The 15,557-nt window shown below is 42.1% G+C and overlaps 1 protein-coding gene across 1 annotated transcript in view; it reads left to right on the forward strand.

Moving 5' to 3' along the window:
• The first annotated feature begins 568 nt into the window (after window positions 1–568).
• Window positions 569–15,557, forward strand: part of LOC149300530 (contactin-associated protein-like 4) — a 144,203-nt gene continuing 129,214 nt past the window's right edge. The window contains exons 1-3 of the mRNA XM_089485026.1: window positions 569–615; window positions 2,678–2,940; window positions 14,923–15,033. Of these exons, the coding sequence (XP_089341152.1) occupies window positions 569–615; window positions 2,678–2,940; window positions 14,923–15,033 (421 nt within the window). The remainder of the gene's footprint in view (window positions 616–2,677; window positions 2,941–14,922; window positions 15,034–15,557) is intronic.

Below are 15,557 nucleotides of genomic sequence, written 5' to 3' on the forward strand. Positions count from 1 at the left end.
ACGAGTCATCACAAATTAGCAAACGCAACGGAGCAGACAAAACCCCCCAAAAAACAAATTCAAACCTGGCCTACTTACCCAGAGTGTACACCTAACCATCGGGAGGGCAGGGAGGGAAAATACTCGCCTCCTGTCTTTATTAAAATTATAATTATTCGGGCACCAAGGCTAGAATAATTTCAAATTTTAAGGCAAGACAGGAGGCTTCCTATTTTGCATTTTTAACGCCGGAAACCAACGCCATTGCCCCTGAAGAAACCAGGCGAAATAAAACGGTGGAGGCACGGGACCAATCTGCCGCTCGCAGAATATCCACTAAAGCTCCACCAGCCCGAAGGGCACAGGAGGCCGCAGCTCCCCTGACGGAAAGAGCACCGATGCTCTTGAAGGAGAAGAAAACAGCCTTGAAAGGTTTCACAAAGGAGAGGAGTTGAGATGTCAAGACCGGACAGATCGACGTCGTGCGTGACAGATAAGTCCTGACACACCTGGCGACACATATTTGGGTCGCCTAGAAAAAACGGCTAGGATACAGATGAGAACAACTCAGGGAAGAAATAGAGACAGCATGAGCATCCAAGGCGCTAACATCCAAAACGATGAGACAACACAAGGGTAAGTTTCGCCGACAACTGTCTGAGGGAGAGCGAATCGTTGTCTGGCCATCCCGAAGGAAATCTAACACGACAGCTACTTCCCACAGAGAACCGTAGCGTGGCGCCGGAGGACGGGATAAACGAATACCACGCAAAAGGTGGCAGACTAAGGGAGCCAAGGGGATCCATGTGCCGTCCCAAACTCCAAGGAGCCCAGCCCCGCCAAGCTGTCCGGTATGACACACTGGTACCTGGAGCCTAAGATTTGCGGAGCAAGGACTGAGCCGCCTCCAATAGGCCCAAGACTGTTCGGAGTCCCCTGAAATCGTCCATACCACCAGGAGGAGATGTCTTTCCAGGATGTGCGGATGAACCTGGACCTCCGGGCCCGTCAGGGGATAGTACAGAGATGGGATCTCCAGAGGATCCTGGGCAGATACCCGCAGCAGGGCTGGAAACCACGGCTGAGCATGCCACGGGGGGGGGGGGGGTCACCAGAACCAAAGACCCCCCGTCCCAACACAGGTGATGGATGACCCTCGAAATGACCGTCAGGCGATTCGTCCTGGATGCAAATAGGTCCAGGTGCAAGACCTGACTGAGAAGTCTCCAGTCACTCGCATCCCGCCAGTGTCTGGAGAACCCGTCCGCCAAGAGAACCGCGGCACCCGGGAGGTATCCTGCCTGCAGAGTATGCTGCACGCAAGGCAAAAGTCGAAAAACGTCCTTTGTTACCTCTGAGGTACTTGGACCGAGAACCCCCTAAGCGGTTGATATACCAAACCGCCGACATGTTGTCTAAGAAGCCTAAGAAGAGAAAGCGGCTTGGGACCAGGTCGGAGTTGAGAGAATTGACTAGAAACCCTAGGTGGTGAAGGATCTGCACCACGAAAGCGGTCTGGACGAGCAGGGTCTCCCGACAGCTAGAGAAGAGCAGAATGCCTAGATAGACTATACACCTGATACCCCTGGACCTGAAGAGAGCCATAACCGGCTTCAGGAGCTTTGTAAGGCACCAAGGGGCTGAACTTAGGCCGAAGGGAAGGGCCTTGAACTGCCATACCTGCCTGCCCCAGCGAAACTGAAGAAATCGCCCGGAATCTGGGTGAATCGGGACGGAGAGAAAGCGTCTGAGAGGTCTAACCGTGTAAACCAATCGCCTTCCAACATAAGGTCTCAGAAGAGATGGATCCCTTCCATTTTGAAGTGGCGATAAACAAAAGCATTGAGAGCCCGTAGATTGATCACTGGGCATTAGTCCCCGGTGCATTAGCGTACTAGGAAAAAGGAGCCGAGGAAACCGATTGATCCTTTTGCCCACTGGATAGCCCCCTTGTCACGTAAGGTGCGGAGTTCTGCTTCCATTAAGGCCTGATCTGTAATGCCCTCCGAGATGTGGGCGGTCAGCGTACCTGAAAAGGGGGGAGAGCTGAAAAACTATCGGGAAAACCTGTACCGTTAGGGGGATCCAAGGGTCCGACGAAATACACACCCAGTCGTGGAAAAAGATGATATATGGCCCGTAACCCAGGGAAGGGAAAGAAGGACAAGAAACATTCGGGCTTACCGAAAACGGAGCGTCCCCTGGGCAAATCCGGAAGCGCCTCTACTGTCTCCGCGTGGGTTGAAGGCCCTCTGTTGGAACGGAGTCCTGTAGGACATATGGTTCTGAGGGAAGTACCGGGAGCCTCGGGATGAACGGCTGGTGGCCCGGCGGTCGACCAGCCCTCCAAGAAAAACGAGGGCCAGTCTGAAAGACCTTCCTCATTGACAGTTTGGCCTTATTCCATGATGTCATCTAGGATACGTGGCGGTTTGATTCCTTGACAAATGTGTCTCCAAACAGTAAGCGGCTGCACCCAGGTCTTTAGGGCCCCATTCCGCCAACCTGGGATCCATGAGGAGTAGCCTTTGCAACGTACAGAAGAGATTGAAACTGTTGCATTTCCCAACAGGCATACCACACAAAGTGCCCAATCTCAGATAGTCTTGGGATAAAGGGGTGTCTCCTATAGAACTGCTCTGTCTGCCAGGGATAGGATTTGGGTGACTGCTCCCAAGTTCTGCTGGGGATCATCTAGGTGGGGCTCATCCACCAAATACTCACGGACAAAGCGCGAGTCGAAATCTCTGGGCGAGACCAGATTTGCTGAAGCCTCTGATTCACTAGATGAATCCGCGTGCCATACGCCCACTATAGATAATGGGTCATGCAAAGGAGCGTCAGAGGGTTTTGGGCGTTTGGCAGGTACCTTACCCTTGCCGACTGAAACACTACTGCCCTTCCAAGGCCGTTTGGAGCCGGACGCCTCTCCTTCAGATTTCTCGGATTCTGACTCCGATGGTATTGCCTCTGGTCTGGAGGGAGCAGGAGGCTGCCCTTGGGGCAAATTGGCAGACTTTTAGAGAAAAAGGATTCCACTGAGTTAGAAAAACTTTGCCCCTAACCAGGCCATAAAGGCATCCTGGGATGGCACAGTATCCTGAGACATTATGTCTGTATAAGGTAGGTGATGAGAACAGAGGCGCAGCCCGTATATTGTGCACGGCCACAGGGGCTCAGCCTGTATATATTGTGCACGGCCACAGGGACTCAGCCTGTATATATATTGTGCACGGCCACAGGGACTCAGCCTGTATATATATTGTGCACGGCCACAGGGACTCAGCCTGTATATATATTGTGCACGGCCACAGGGACTCAGCCTGTATATATATTGTGCACGGCCACAGGGACTCAGCCTGTATATATATTGTGCACGGCCACAGGGACTCAGCCTGTATATATATTGTGCACGGCCACAGGGACTCAGCCTGTATATATTGTGCACGGCCACAGGGGCTCAGCCTGTATATATTGTGCAAGGCCACAGGGGCTCAGCCTGTATATATTGTGCAAGGCCACAGGGGCTCAGCCTGTATATATTGTGCACGGCCACAGGGGCTCAGCCTGTATATATTGTGCACGGCCACAGGGGCTCAGCCTGTATATATTGTGCAAGGCCGCAGGGGCTCAGCCTGTATATATTGTGCAAGGCCACAGGGGCTCAGCCTGTATATATTGTGCAAGGCCGCAGGGGCTCAGCCTGTATATATTGTGCAAGGCCACAGGGGCTCAGCCTGTATATAATGTGCAAGGCCACAGGGGCTCAGCCTGTATATAATGTGCAAGGCCACAGGGGCTCAGCCTGTATATAATGTGCAAGGCCACAGGGACTCAGCCTGTATATAATGTGCAAGGCCACAGCCTGTATATAATGTGCAAGGCCACAGGGACACACAGCCTGTATATAATGTGCAAGGCCGCAGGGACACACAGCCTGTATATAATGTGCAAGGCCGCAGGGACACACAGCCTGTATATAATGTGCAAGGCCGCAGGGACACACAGCCTGTATATAATGTGCAAGGCCACAGGGACACACAGCCTGTATATAATGTGCAAGGCCACAGGGACACACAGCCTGTATATAATGTGCAAGGCCACAGGGACACACAGCCTGTATATAATGTGCAAGGCCACAGGGACACACAGCCTGTATATAATGCGCAAGGCCGCAGGGACACACAGCCTGTATATAATGTGCAAGGCCACAGGGACACACAGCCTGTATATAATGTGCAAGGCCACAGGGACACACAGCCTGTATATAATGTGCAAAAACCACATGGACTCAGCCTGTATATAAATGGGCAAAAACCACATGGACTCAGCCTGTATATAAATGGGCAAAAACCACATGGACTCAGCCTGTATATAAATGGGCAAAAACCACATGGACTCAACCTGTATATAAATGGGCAAAAACCACATGGACTCAGCCTGTATATAAATGGGCAAAAACCACATGGACTCAGCCTGTATATAAATGTGCAAAAACCACATGGACTCAGCCTGTATATAAATGTGCAAAACCACATGGACTCAGCCTGTATATAAATGTGCAAAAACCACATGGACTCAGCCTGTATATAAATGTGCAAAACCAGAAAATTCCCAACAAATATTGAAAATAATGCAGGGCTCACCCCGTAACCACTCCAGTGAGTCACAGAGAACTCATAGGAAAAGAGGGTCCCAGATAGGGAAGAGAGACGGGAAAAATCCCCCCAAAATGCACAGATGCAAAGAAATAATGAATATAATGAAAGACAAGTAAAAAATCTACATACACATATATACATCAAAAATCTATACTGTATATAAAAGTGCATACCCACCTAATTATCTAGAATTAGGTGAAAAAATCAATATGTAATGAATAATAAACGGATATTATTCAATAAATCAGCAATAACTGTAGATAGGAAGAGGACTGACCTGCAACTTTGGTGAGCAGCAAAGAAAGAGGAAGAGGAAGATAGTTAAGGGGTTTATATACCACCTGTGTACTGTTTCTATTGGTTGTTTTCACTTGTGTTATTAACTCTTTCTTTGCTGCTGTTGGTGAGAGTAAAGGAAGATATGCAAAATAGGAAGCCTCCTGTCTTGCCTTAAAATTAAGTTGTATGAGCAATTATAGAAGTGAACATACCAGTCTGTCATGCAGTTTGTAACTGCCCCAGGGGTAGTTGGGTGTCAAAACACTCAAGTCATTTCAATACAAAGTTTCCCTTCAACATAACAAGTATAACTTGTTGATGCAGTCATATAAAGTTAATACAGATATATTCAATACCTTATAAGTCACAAATGAGAATTAATACAATATCAGAGTAACCTTACTGGTACAATGAGAGGGTCATGACTATAATCAATACAATAAATCACCAGTTAAGTCATGGTTACAATATATACAACATTAAGGGGAACAGTGTGTTCTTAACCTATGGAATACAAGTACACATGTTCTATAATAACTAACGTCACAGAAGTTAACCCCTTAAGGACAATGGGCGGTCCCTAAACCCATTGAAAACAATGCATTTTGAGCCCGTACATGTACAGGCTTTGTCATTAAGGGGTTAAAGTATGGAAGTACCAACAAAGAAAAGTTAAATGATGGTCATCATTAAGTCCATTTGGAAAAATTGAATGAAGCATTCATTCTTCTTCCTTACTTCAATAAAATGGTATCTCTCCTAAGTCCCTTGTTCTCAAATGGTACATGCTCTATACCCACGAGTCTCAAAGAACAAATAAAATGTGTTTCTTTGCAGTGTTTTACAATGCTGGTGGTATATTGTGCCATTTAAATGACGCTCCTCTGTCTAATGAAACAGAACTTAAATTTTTGTACAGTCTTGCTGACATACTGTATAAGAGTCCACAAGGACACATGTGTGGTTTGACAGGTAATGCAGGATTGTATTTGATATTTTGTAGATGTGTACGGTAAGACATCTGTTGTCATAAGGATTTAGCAATTAAGACATTTATAAGGACATATCCTGCGTCCTCTCAAAAAATGGGTCGGTGTAGGATTATAGTGTTTAGGGTGATCAACCCTCACCAGTAAGTCCTTTAGGTTCTGCCCAGAAGTGTGAAGATTATTAGGATTTAGTATAGTGTTTTTGTCTGTTTCTTTTCTGTAAACTTTAGTCCTCAGTTTACCTGGATGACGGCAATTAATAAATCCAGTCGATATAGATTCAGAACCCTGTCAGATAAAGAAAATACCATCAATAAAACAGAAATATCAGATAATCTTTTTATATTCACAGGATGAGTAGATATATGTCTCTTCATAATCTTACATAAATAAGTTAAGGCACGGTGGGGCCAGGTTGCTTTTCATTGTGTTGCCCTGAATTTGTTTATAGATTTTTTTTTCAACATAAAAGATTAGGAAGTCTTTCATCATGGTTTTGACATTATTAATAGTGTGCAAGCCTGATGTTAGTGGGATAAAAGCTGGATAGATTCATTTCAGTTTAGTGACTAAGAAATAATCCTTGTTGTTTATAAGTACAACCTGGTGTAACTTGTTTTGTGAAATCAAATGTATCCTTTTTATATGAATTGATTTTGAAAACTCACGGTAATAAAAATACATCTATGTATTGTGCCGAAAATCCAGCTTTGTTCATATCCATAATCTGTTTTATTGTGTAAATCCCTTTGGAGATATAGGGTGGCGTTCTTTCAATACTTTCTTCTGATGCTTGGTGAAATTATGGGTATATTTATGCTTCCTTGTCAGGATTCCACCCTGCCACCTTGTATCATGTAATAGTTATACCTAACATCATGGTTACCTGCATCCACTACTGGCCACCCTGTCCACTCAGCTCCACCCCTGCTCCAAGTTTTTTGATCAGCCTCATTACCTGGGTGTAGCCCTGCCCTTATATATCTGTCATTATGTGGCTTGTTTCTGACTCTGAGCTTCGGTACCTGATTTGGCGTGCTGTTTGGGATCTTCTGGTACCAACCCAGCTTACTTTGACTACGTCTTGTATTCTGAGGGCTCTCCTGCCTCGCACCCTGCCATTGGACTCTCCTGCCTCCTGTCCTGCCATCGGACTCTTCTGCCTCGCACCCTGCCAGTGGCCTCTCGTGCCATGTTCCAGCCTCGTACCCTGCCAGAGGGCTTCAGATATGTTCCAGCTTTATGCCCTCCCAGGTGGCTTCAGTCAAGTTTCTGTCTGTGTGGGCTATCCAGCCTCCGCACCCTGTCTGTGGACTTTCCTAGATGTGTGTACCCTGCCTGTGCCAAGATCCATACCCTATCCGCTCCAAGACCTGTGTCCGAAGTCCGTATCCTGCCTTTGTCTGTACAATATCTCCTCTTTGTAAACAGCTGTTTGCATTTACCTGATCTGCCAACACAATCCCATATAGACTGTTTCAAATACATTCAGTCTTGTATGTGTTTGCTATTCTCAACCTACCTACCCGTCACTTTGCATTGTGGGATACAGAAATAGACCATTAGATCCCCTGCATCAGGGCTACTCCATGACTACCTGGGCCCTTGTCCTGACATTCCCTTTTCCATACTTTTGCAAATCATTTAACTAGCACCATTAATGTACTTACTGAACTATTTTGATATGAATTTAGACTTACTTTAGGTGTCTCTTGTTGTATCACTGCAGATCCAGTGATCTAGTCCTTGTTGCAAAATCTGTGTATTACCACAGTTACATATTGCCTGGCGACCAATATAACTCCTGATGCCGAAACTTGGCCTGGGAAGGCTCCAGGAGTTAAAGTTCTGTACGAGAGACTCTAGTGGTTGAACAAAAAAGCACTGACCTGAGGGTTTGTGGGAGATTTATACGACTGCAGATTGGCTCCACTTCTTTTTGCACCTGTGGATCATTTCATGTCAGTGTGCATTTAAGTACCGAGGCTCCACCCCTTTTCTTCTTCTATGGTTCTCTGGGCAGTTGGTCGCCTCAGAGAAGTCATCAGGGCTACACAGAGATGGCTGTATACTGATGCATGGCACCCTGAAATTTATCCTGGGAGTGCAGCCCACAGCTTGGTCGCAGGTTCCTGCCTGACAGGTAGTCCCAATCTGCAAAGGTTGCTTTGGAGGTTGTGAAGGGTCTTCAGGAGGAGAAAAGGAGGGAGTTAGGCAAACAAAGGATATTTTCTGATGTTCACAATGTACTTGACGTTTCCTAAGGCAGAGATCTATTCGACCCACAAATGGAATAAGGGTCTCAAGGTCAGAAGGAATGTCTTTGGCTGCAATTTCAGAGACAGTCAGAGACTCCTTGAATAAATGCAGCGACCAGAGCCTCATTAGTCCAGTTCACCTCAGCAGTCAGGGTACGGAATTCTTTGGAATAATCAGAGAGAGAACGGTAGCCCTGCCATAGAAAGAGGACAAACTGGAAAAGGGTTATGGCTTCTGTCAGGCTGGTCAAATACTTAACAAATAGAAGTGACAAAGTCTGAATAGCTATTGAGCAGCGGAATATTTGTTTCCCAATATGAGATTCCCAAGCAGGATCCAGTCAGTAAACAGGAGAATTATCTACCCCACTCTAGCCCTGTCTGTGGTAAAGAGGTGAGGAGACATTTCAAGATGGATATAGCATTGGTTCAGGAAACCCCTACAGCCAGCTGGATCTCCCCCATAAAAAGAGAGAGGAGGCAGATGTAAAGACTGGGCTAATAGGCTGAGCAGGAGGCACAAAAGGAATGGAATCCTGTGCAGCAAGCAGAGTATGTAGAGTTTGGCGAACGGGTGCATACTATGGTCCAGACTCTTAATGCAAGGTGGAGAGATTGTGGCCAAATGCTGCGGAATCCATATGTGGCCCTTGGACTGGAAACCAGCAGCATAAACCAGACAGGAAGCAAGACCACACAACCAGAGCGTCATAGCCAAGTCGAGAGGCAGAATCAAAGTCCAAGGACAAGCCGAGTCAATGAGATCAATCCGGGTCAAACCAAATAGGAACAGAAGCCAGAAGCAAGGCCATGGGCAAACCGGGTCAAATACGTAGAATTATCACTGGGTCACAAGCACATGACAATTACACCAACCAAGGGCAAACAGAAGAGTGAAGATTTGGCCTTCATAGGGCGCATCTGGGTTCACTAAAGGTCAAAACTGCATAAAATTGGACTGATAACATCACTCATGCCAACCTCTCGTGTGCGTGCACAAGATCCTGCCACGACGTGAACGCTCACCACGAGAGGGGCCTAGCTGCCAACTGCTGGTGAGGAAAGCGTTGGACTACTAGAAAGTATAGAAAGGGAAGGTTTTAGTTAGTACCCAGGTTGGTGGATCTGGTTGGCTTGGTTAGTACAGATAATAGGGAGAAGTCTATAAACATATTGCTAAGAGGTGTGACCCTCCAAAATTAGGACAGAAGATTCCTGTAGTATGTGTGTTAAAAAATACAAGCTTGGAGACATGTCTACAAAAGCTCACAATTTAGGGTATAAGATCTTTTTTTTTTTTACAATAATGGCAACTGAGAATGTAAATGTAATGAAAACAAGGTACTGGAACATAGCAATACTGGAGTACACTCTATATAGAAAACACAGGGAATGCAAGAAAGGGAGAGTGTTGGCCATGAGATGAATATGAAGGATAGCATGAAATCTAACCTAACACAAGTTAGTAAGGTGAACATTCAGTCAGTTTAGTTTAGTAATTGTACGGGAACTTGTGTAGGTGTGATTTATAGACCCTCTGTAGGTGAATGTATGGGATCTAGTGATCATCAGCCTATGTGGTTTAATAAGAACAATGCCTGCGTCACACCACACAAAATCAAACCTTTTAGATTTTAGAAAAAAATGACTTTTCTAAAATTAGAATATGCCATTATCAGACTTGGGCAGTTTAAATGGAGTCCAGGAGAAATGGGATTATTTAAAAGTTGAATTCTTGAAGGCTACAGAAAATTGCATTAGGCTTGCCGGTAAGAGCAAAAAAAATGAAGAAAGCACTGAGGTGCTCTGCAGAAGTGGTCAAAATAGTTAAAAAAAATTTAATTATAAATAAAAAAAACCAGGGTCCGAAAGATAGACAGATCTTTAAAATTAAGCAGAAAGAGGCAAAACTAGTTATAATTGCTTCCGAAGCATACACAGGAGAGAAAAAAGGGAGATATAAAGAAGGAAGGTATGTAAAAGATGATAAGGATCTAGCCTTAACTAATATTTTTGTTTAGTTTTTACAGATGAAATGAAGGAATAGGACAACAGTTAGGAAAAAAAACAAGTCATTTAATACATTTGAATTTATAGAGGAAGAGATTCTACTTCAGCTGTCTAAGGTAAAGACAAATTAGTTGATGGGGCCTGATTGGATGCACCCAATTGTGGTGTACTAGCAAAACTGTTAATGGAGTTATTTACCCAATCATTGTTAAAGAGGTGGTCCCAAAAGATTGAAAATTAGCAAATGTTGTGTTCATTCACAAGAAAGGTAGAAGAAAGGAGTCAGTCAACTATAGGCCAATAAGTCTTGTAGAAGTCTCAGTAGAAGAGAAATTAGTGAAAACTTTGTGTTAAAGTATACGATTGTTGAACATCTAAAATCATATGGATTTCAAGATCAGGTTTACTTCAGAGAAATCAGGCCAAACTAATCGTATTGATTTTTTGGCTGGATTATTAAAATAATAGATCAAGGTGGTACAGTAGACATTGCTTGTGTAGATTTCAGTAATGCTTTTGACACTGTCCTACATAGAAGACTTATCAATAGTTGCAGGGTGACAGATCAACAGAGAAAAAAAAAACAAGTACTATACAATTGAGGATATGGTTTTGGTTCCAGCTTAGCTCTTCATTTTGATCCTTTCACTTACTCTGGCTGATTGCTTGCCTAGTCATATTATTGTATGTACAATAGAATGGATATAAACTTGTGAAATTTAACCAAGCTATTAGTGCTGATTTATACACATGCACCATTGTTTTTTTACTTATGATTTTGTGTTATGTAGTCAAACACATGTTCACAATTATAACAAAAATGGGAATGCTATATTTTACAAAAGTGCAATCTTTTCAAAACAGGAATGTTTTCAACATACCTTATGTTATGTTATCCTTTATTTTAGTTTACTAAAATAATTACTGTGTTAATGCTATAGGGAAAAGCAAAATGCATGTTTATTGGAAATTTAAAAATCCAGCCAAGTATACTACTTAGACCTGTATAGGAAGAAGATCATTACTGTCAAATTAAAACTACATTCAGGTTAGTTCTGCACATGTTGGTTCCAATTATTTTTACTTTACTACAATGCATTTTGCAAGTGAAAATTATATCACATACAAAGTACAAGCAATTGCTATTTGTCTTGTTGATATTGAAATATGGCATAAACCATGCTTTGCCTTTTTAAATTGTCTGTTCTTTAAGCAGTGCTAATTAAGCAGAAAGACATGGACGGTACACAGGGATTTATTCAGTTTTAATAAAACTTCAGTAATGTTGTAAATCTAAATATAACAGCTGGCAATTTGGGAAGGACTATTAATTGAGTATACACTGTAGAATTTAGCCAATGTATTCTCAGCTAGAAAAAAAAATGTACTATTTTATCAGTTGTTAATATCGTTTTCATATAAGTATAGTATTTATTAATTTTGTATTAGAACAGTTCAGCGTGTATAATTTTACACAATATATAGATTGTGTAGGCGTAGGTATATACGCTCACTGGCCACTTTATTAGGTACACCTCGCTAGTACCGGGTTGGACCCCTTTTGCCTTCAGAACTGCCTTCATTCTTTGTGGCATACTTTCTAGAAGGTGCTTGAAACATTCCTCAGAGATTTTGGTCCATATGTACATGTCATCACGCAGTTGCTGCATATTTGTTGGCTGCACATTCATGATGTCAATCTCCTGTTCCACCACATCCCAAAGGGGCTCAATTCGATTGAGATCTGGTGACCGTGGAGGCCATTGGAGTACAGTGAACTCACTGTCAACTTCATGAAACCAGTTTGAGATGATATGAGCTTTGTCACATGGTGTGGTCATAAAGGGATGGACATGGTCGGCAACAATACTCAGGTAGGCTGTCACGTTTAAACAATGCTCAATTGGTACTAAGGGGCCCAAAGTGTGCCAAGAAAATGTCCCCCACACCATTGCCACGTTCAAAGTCACTTAAATCCCATTTCTTTCCCATTCTGACGCTCGGTTTAAACTTCAGCAAGTTGTCTTGACCACATCTACATGCCTAAATGCATTGAGTTGCTGCTCTATGATTGGCTGATTAGCTATTTGTGTTACCAAGCAATTGAACAGGTGTACCTAACAAAGTGGCCAGTGAGTGTAAATACACATGCATTATTTACTTTACTTAATAGAACATGTAAACATGAAAAAAAATTGTACAAATTTACAATAAAGTAGAAAAGTAAAGTTTTATATATTTTAATAAACTAAAACCCCACAAAATAAGTACAGATAAGATTTGTTTGGTTGGTGCATTATTTTTAACTCTTGAAGTGCTCACCAGTGAGAACACTTGCAAAATAAATGATTTGCTATCCACACTTGCAATTAAAGGATTATTAATTATACACTGCACAGAAACATTTTACTCTGTGGAGTCAAGCTAAAAGCATATTATATTGCTTGTTTTCTCTTCGTGCGACACTTCTTGTATTCTTTAAATCTGAATAAGCCTAAATCCCACTTGAATAAAGTATCTGAAATATAAATATGCTGCGGGAGTTACAAATGAATAAATAATATCTAAGTCTGCTGGATCCATTTTAACTTTTTACTTTAGTGCTGCACATTTTTATGAGTGAAATGAAGTAAAACATAATATGTCTTTCTGACATTTGTGTCTTAGAGAAAAACTTGCCTCCTGCTTTAAAATAAGTTGAAGTTGATACTTTTTATTGGCATATGAATATAAAAAGTTACATAAGCTTTTGGAACCTCAGAGGTCTGTTCCTCAGATTGATTAAAAAAATCTATATACCCCCCGCCGTTCCGGGCCATGCCCATGCTGTTACATCACACTGCACACTCGGTCGCCAGCTACAAGACGTCTGTTGTTCGCCATTTATTGGATGCTGCTAAGAGCCTCATTCCCTTATTATGGAAGCAAACTAGGTCCCCGTCGCTTCGGGATTGGGTGTCCCGCGTGGAGGAGATTAGGATCATTGAAGATCTCACTGCCGTCTCATTGAAGCAGAGAGAGAGATACACGGCCACGTGGTTCCACTGGCTCGCTTATGTGGCCAGGGGCGCCTTTTAGGCTTCCTTCCGCGTCGCTTCCGCATTGTGCCTTGTTTCCTTGCGGTCCGGCCCCAGAGCCGCCTCGTCTAGTTCTTTGATGCGTCTCATTTGCTCCTTGGTTGCATGCCTTTTACTTTCATCATTTTGCCTCTATAACTGTATGATGTGCAATGTCTTGTTCTGTACACTGGCTGCTATGGATGGTTCCGTGTTTCCCTCCCCTGCCCCTACTCCCCCTCTCTCCTATTTTTCTTCTGTACCCCGTCCTCTTTCCTCCTCCTTTTGAAATTTTGAAAAACCCTCAATAAAACTTGATTTCGAAAAAAAAAAAATCTATATAGACTTTCTCACTTGATGTTGTAGTTTTGTAACATCTTAAATTGTATTTATTTATCTTTACATAGGGCTTAAACACAAAACACTAATGTTAACATTCCTTCTTCTGGATCCCAGTTCTAGATACTTTTAGGACACTCAGGGACAGTGGGACATGGTGTTCCTGTTGCATTCCATTGATAGTGTGTCCACCTGTGGTCACAATTAAACCAAAATATGCTCCGGCCAAAGAAAGGAAGCTCTGGGAGGAATGGTGTTGTACAGTAAATAGGTTATAAACTGATGTGTGGGGCTAAATGAAAACTGTTTTGACAGGCACGTTTTGACTGCCATTTTTACCCAGTATTACTACTTTGACCTAGATAGCTTACATAAATAAGTTTTTAGTAAACTTTATTACTGCTGCATTAGGGTTAGTTGCCAAGATGTATTCATTTTTGTAAATTAGTATAAGTTGTTTTTTTTTGTAGAGTTTTTAGGAATCCATAGATTGGTAGTCTTTACAAATTATTTCAGATCCATTTATTGTTTAGTAAATTACGAATTATGGGCTATCATTTTTCATTCAAATAAAACAAATGTGAAAACAGCAGCTTTGTCTCAAGATCATAATGAAATGTAATCGGATTGACTTACAACACCCAGAGAGATATTCAGCATCTGTTAGGTTCACTTGCTACACACATCTGACTAGCGAATTGTATCTGGAATGACAGATGTCACTATATACACTTTAAGCAATGACAAGCATGTTAAAGTATGACATGATCTTCAAAGCAATCTCTAAGGACAAAAAACACAGGTAGATTGTAAGAAAGAATTCACTAGAATATCAAAAGAGAATGTACAAAGATATCAGATTACACACAGTAAATCTATGTCCGCCACATGCACATGGGCAAAGGAATGTATTACTTGAGAGAAAATATTGCAGTACTAAAGCTGTGTTGGCCAACCTAGATTCTTTTTAACCAGTGTTAGCTAAAATCCAGGTTGCTAAATATACAAATTATGAAAATAAAATTATGGATTTTTCAAAAGCTGGGTAAAGCTGGGGTTGGCCTTTAATAATAATACATAAGGAAGCCAAAGGGTAACCTCTGCTGCAAACTTCCAGGTTAGTAAATACACCCCAAAGAATGACCCTGATACAAGTGCACAGATGACTAACTTTCCCCAGTTACATCAAATACAGTATAACTGTAGTTGATGCTGTTGATATATGCTATGTGGTAATATATGCAAATATGGTATATTTTCAGTGTTTCAAAATGTTCTTTGAGTACTCTGAATGTATATTTTACAGAAGGAAAAAAACTAATGTAAAATGTTTTTGTTCATTTATACACAGATGATTGTGAGGGTCATCTAGCATCTTCACTGCCTCCAGCCTCCTTTAGCAGCTCATCAGAACTGTCCAGCAGTGATAGTGCAGGTTTTGCAAGACTAAACAGAAGAGATGGTAAGTCATTTTTAAGTTTACAACTAAAAAAAGCATAGTACACAAAGGTTACAATATACTGACTGTAATGTAATTTTATTTCTGCTGTAATGCAAACATAATTGAACTATGCAACTGAGTAAACAATCTCTCAGCAACTTGAAGCACAGTTAACAGCAATACTAAATCATAATAATATGGAGATCTTATATGATTAGAATGTTTTTTTGTATACCATAGGCAAGGTATCTTAACTTCCTTTTCTTAGGATCTATATGATTATTCATACCATGTTCTCATCTCTGCCCCATTTGTTAAGATTCTGATTATTGTTAAATTGTCTCAGAAAGCATTTGTGGGGGAATGTTTAAAAGGATTTCTGTACATGAAATTAATTAGAGAATGCCGGCCCAGCAAAAAGGAGCAATATATATATATTTTAATTAATAGTAGAAATGTACAAATGGGCCAAAAATAATTTTCTGTTCGTTTTTGGTCCATTCATTTTATGACAACATTATTTGTTTTCTGTCCATTCACTTTGG

Source organism: Sceloporus occidentalis, unplaced genomic scaffold, assembly GCF_023333645.1.
Source record: "Sceloporus occidentalis isolate IW3139 unplaced genomic scaffold, rSceOcc1.0.p SCAF_24, whole genome shotgun sequence".
Classification (NCBI taxonomy): domain Eukaryota; kingdom Metazoa; phylum Chordata; class Lepidosauria; order Squamata; family Phrynosomatidae; genus Sceloporus; species Sceloporus occidentalis.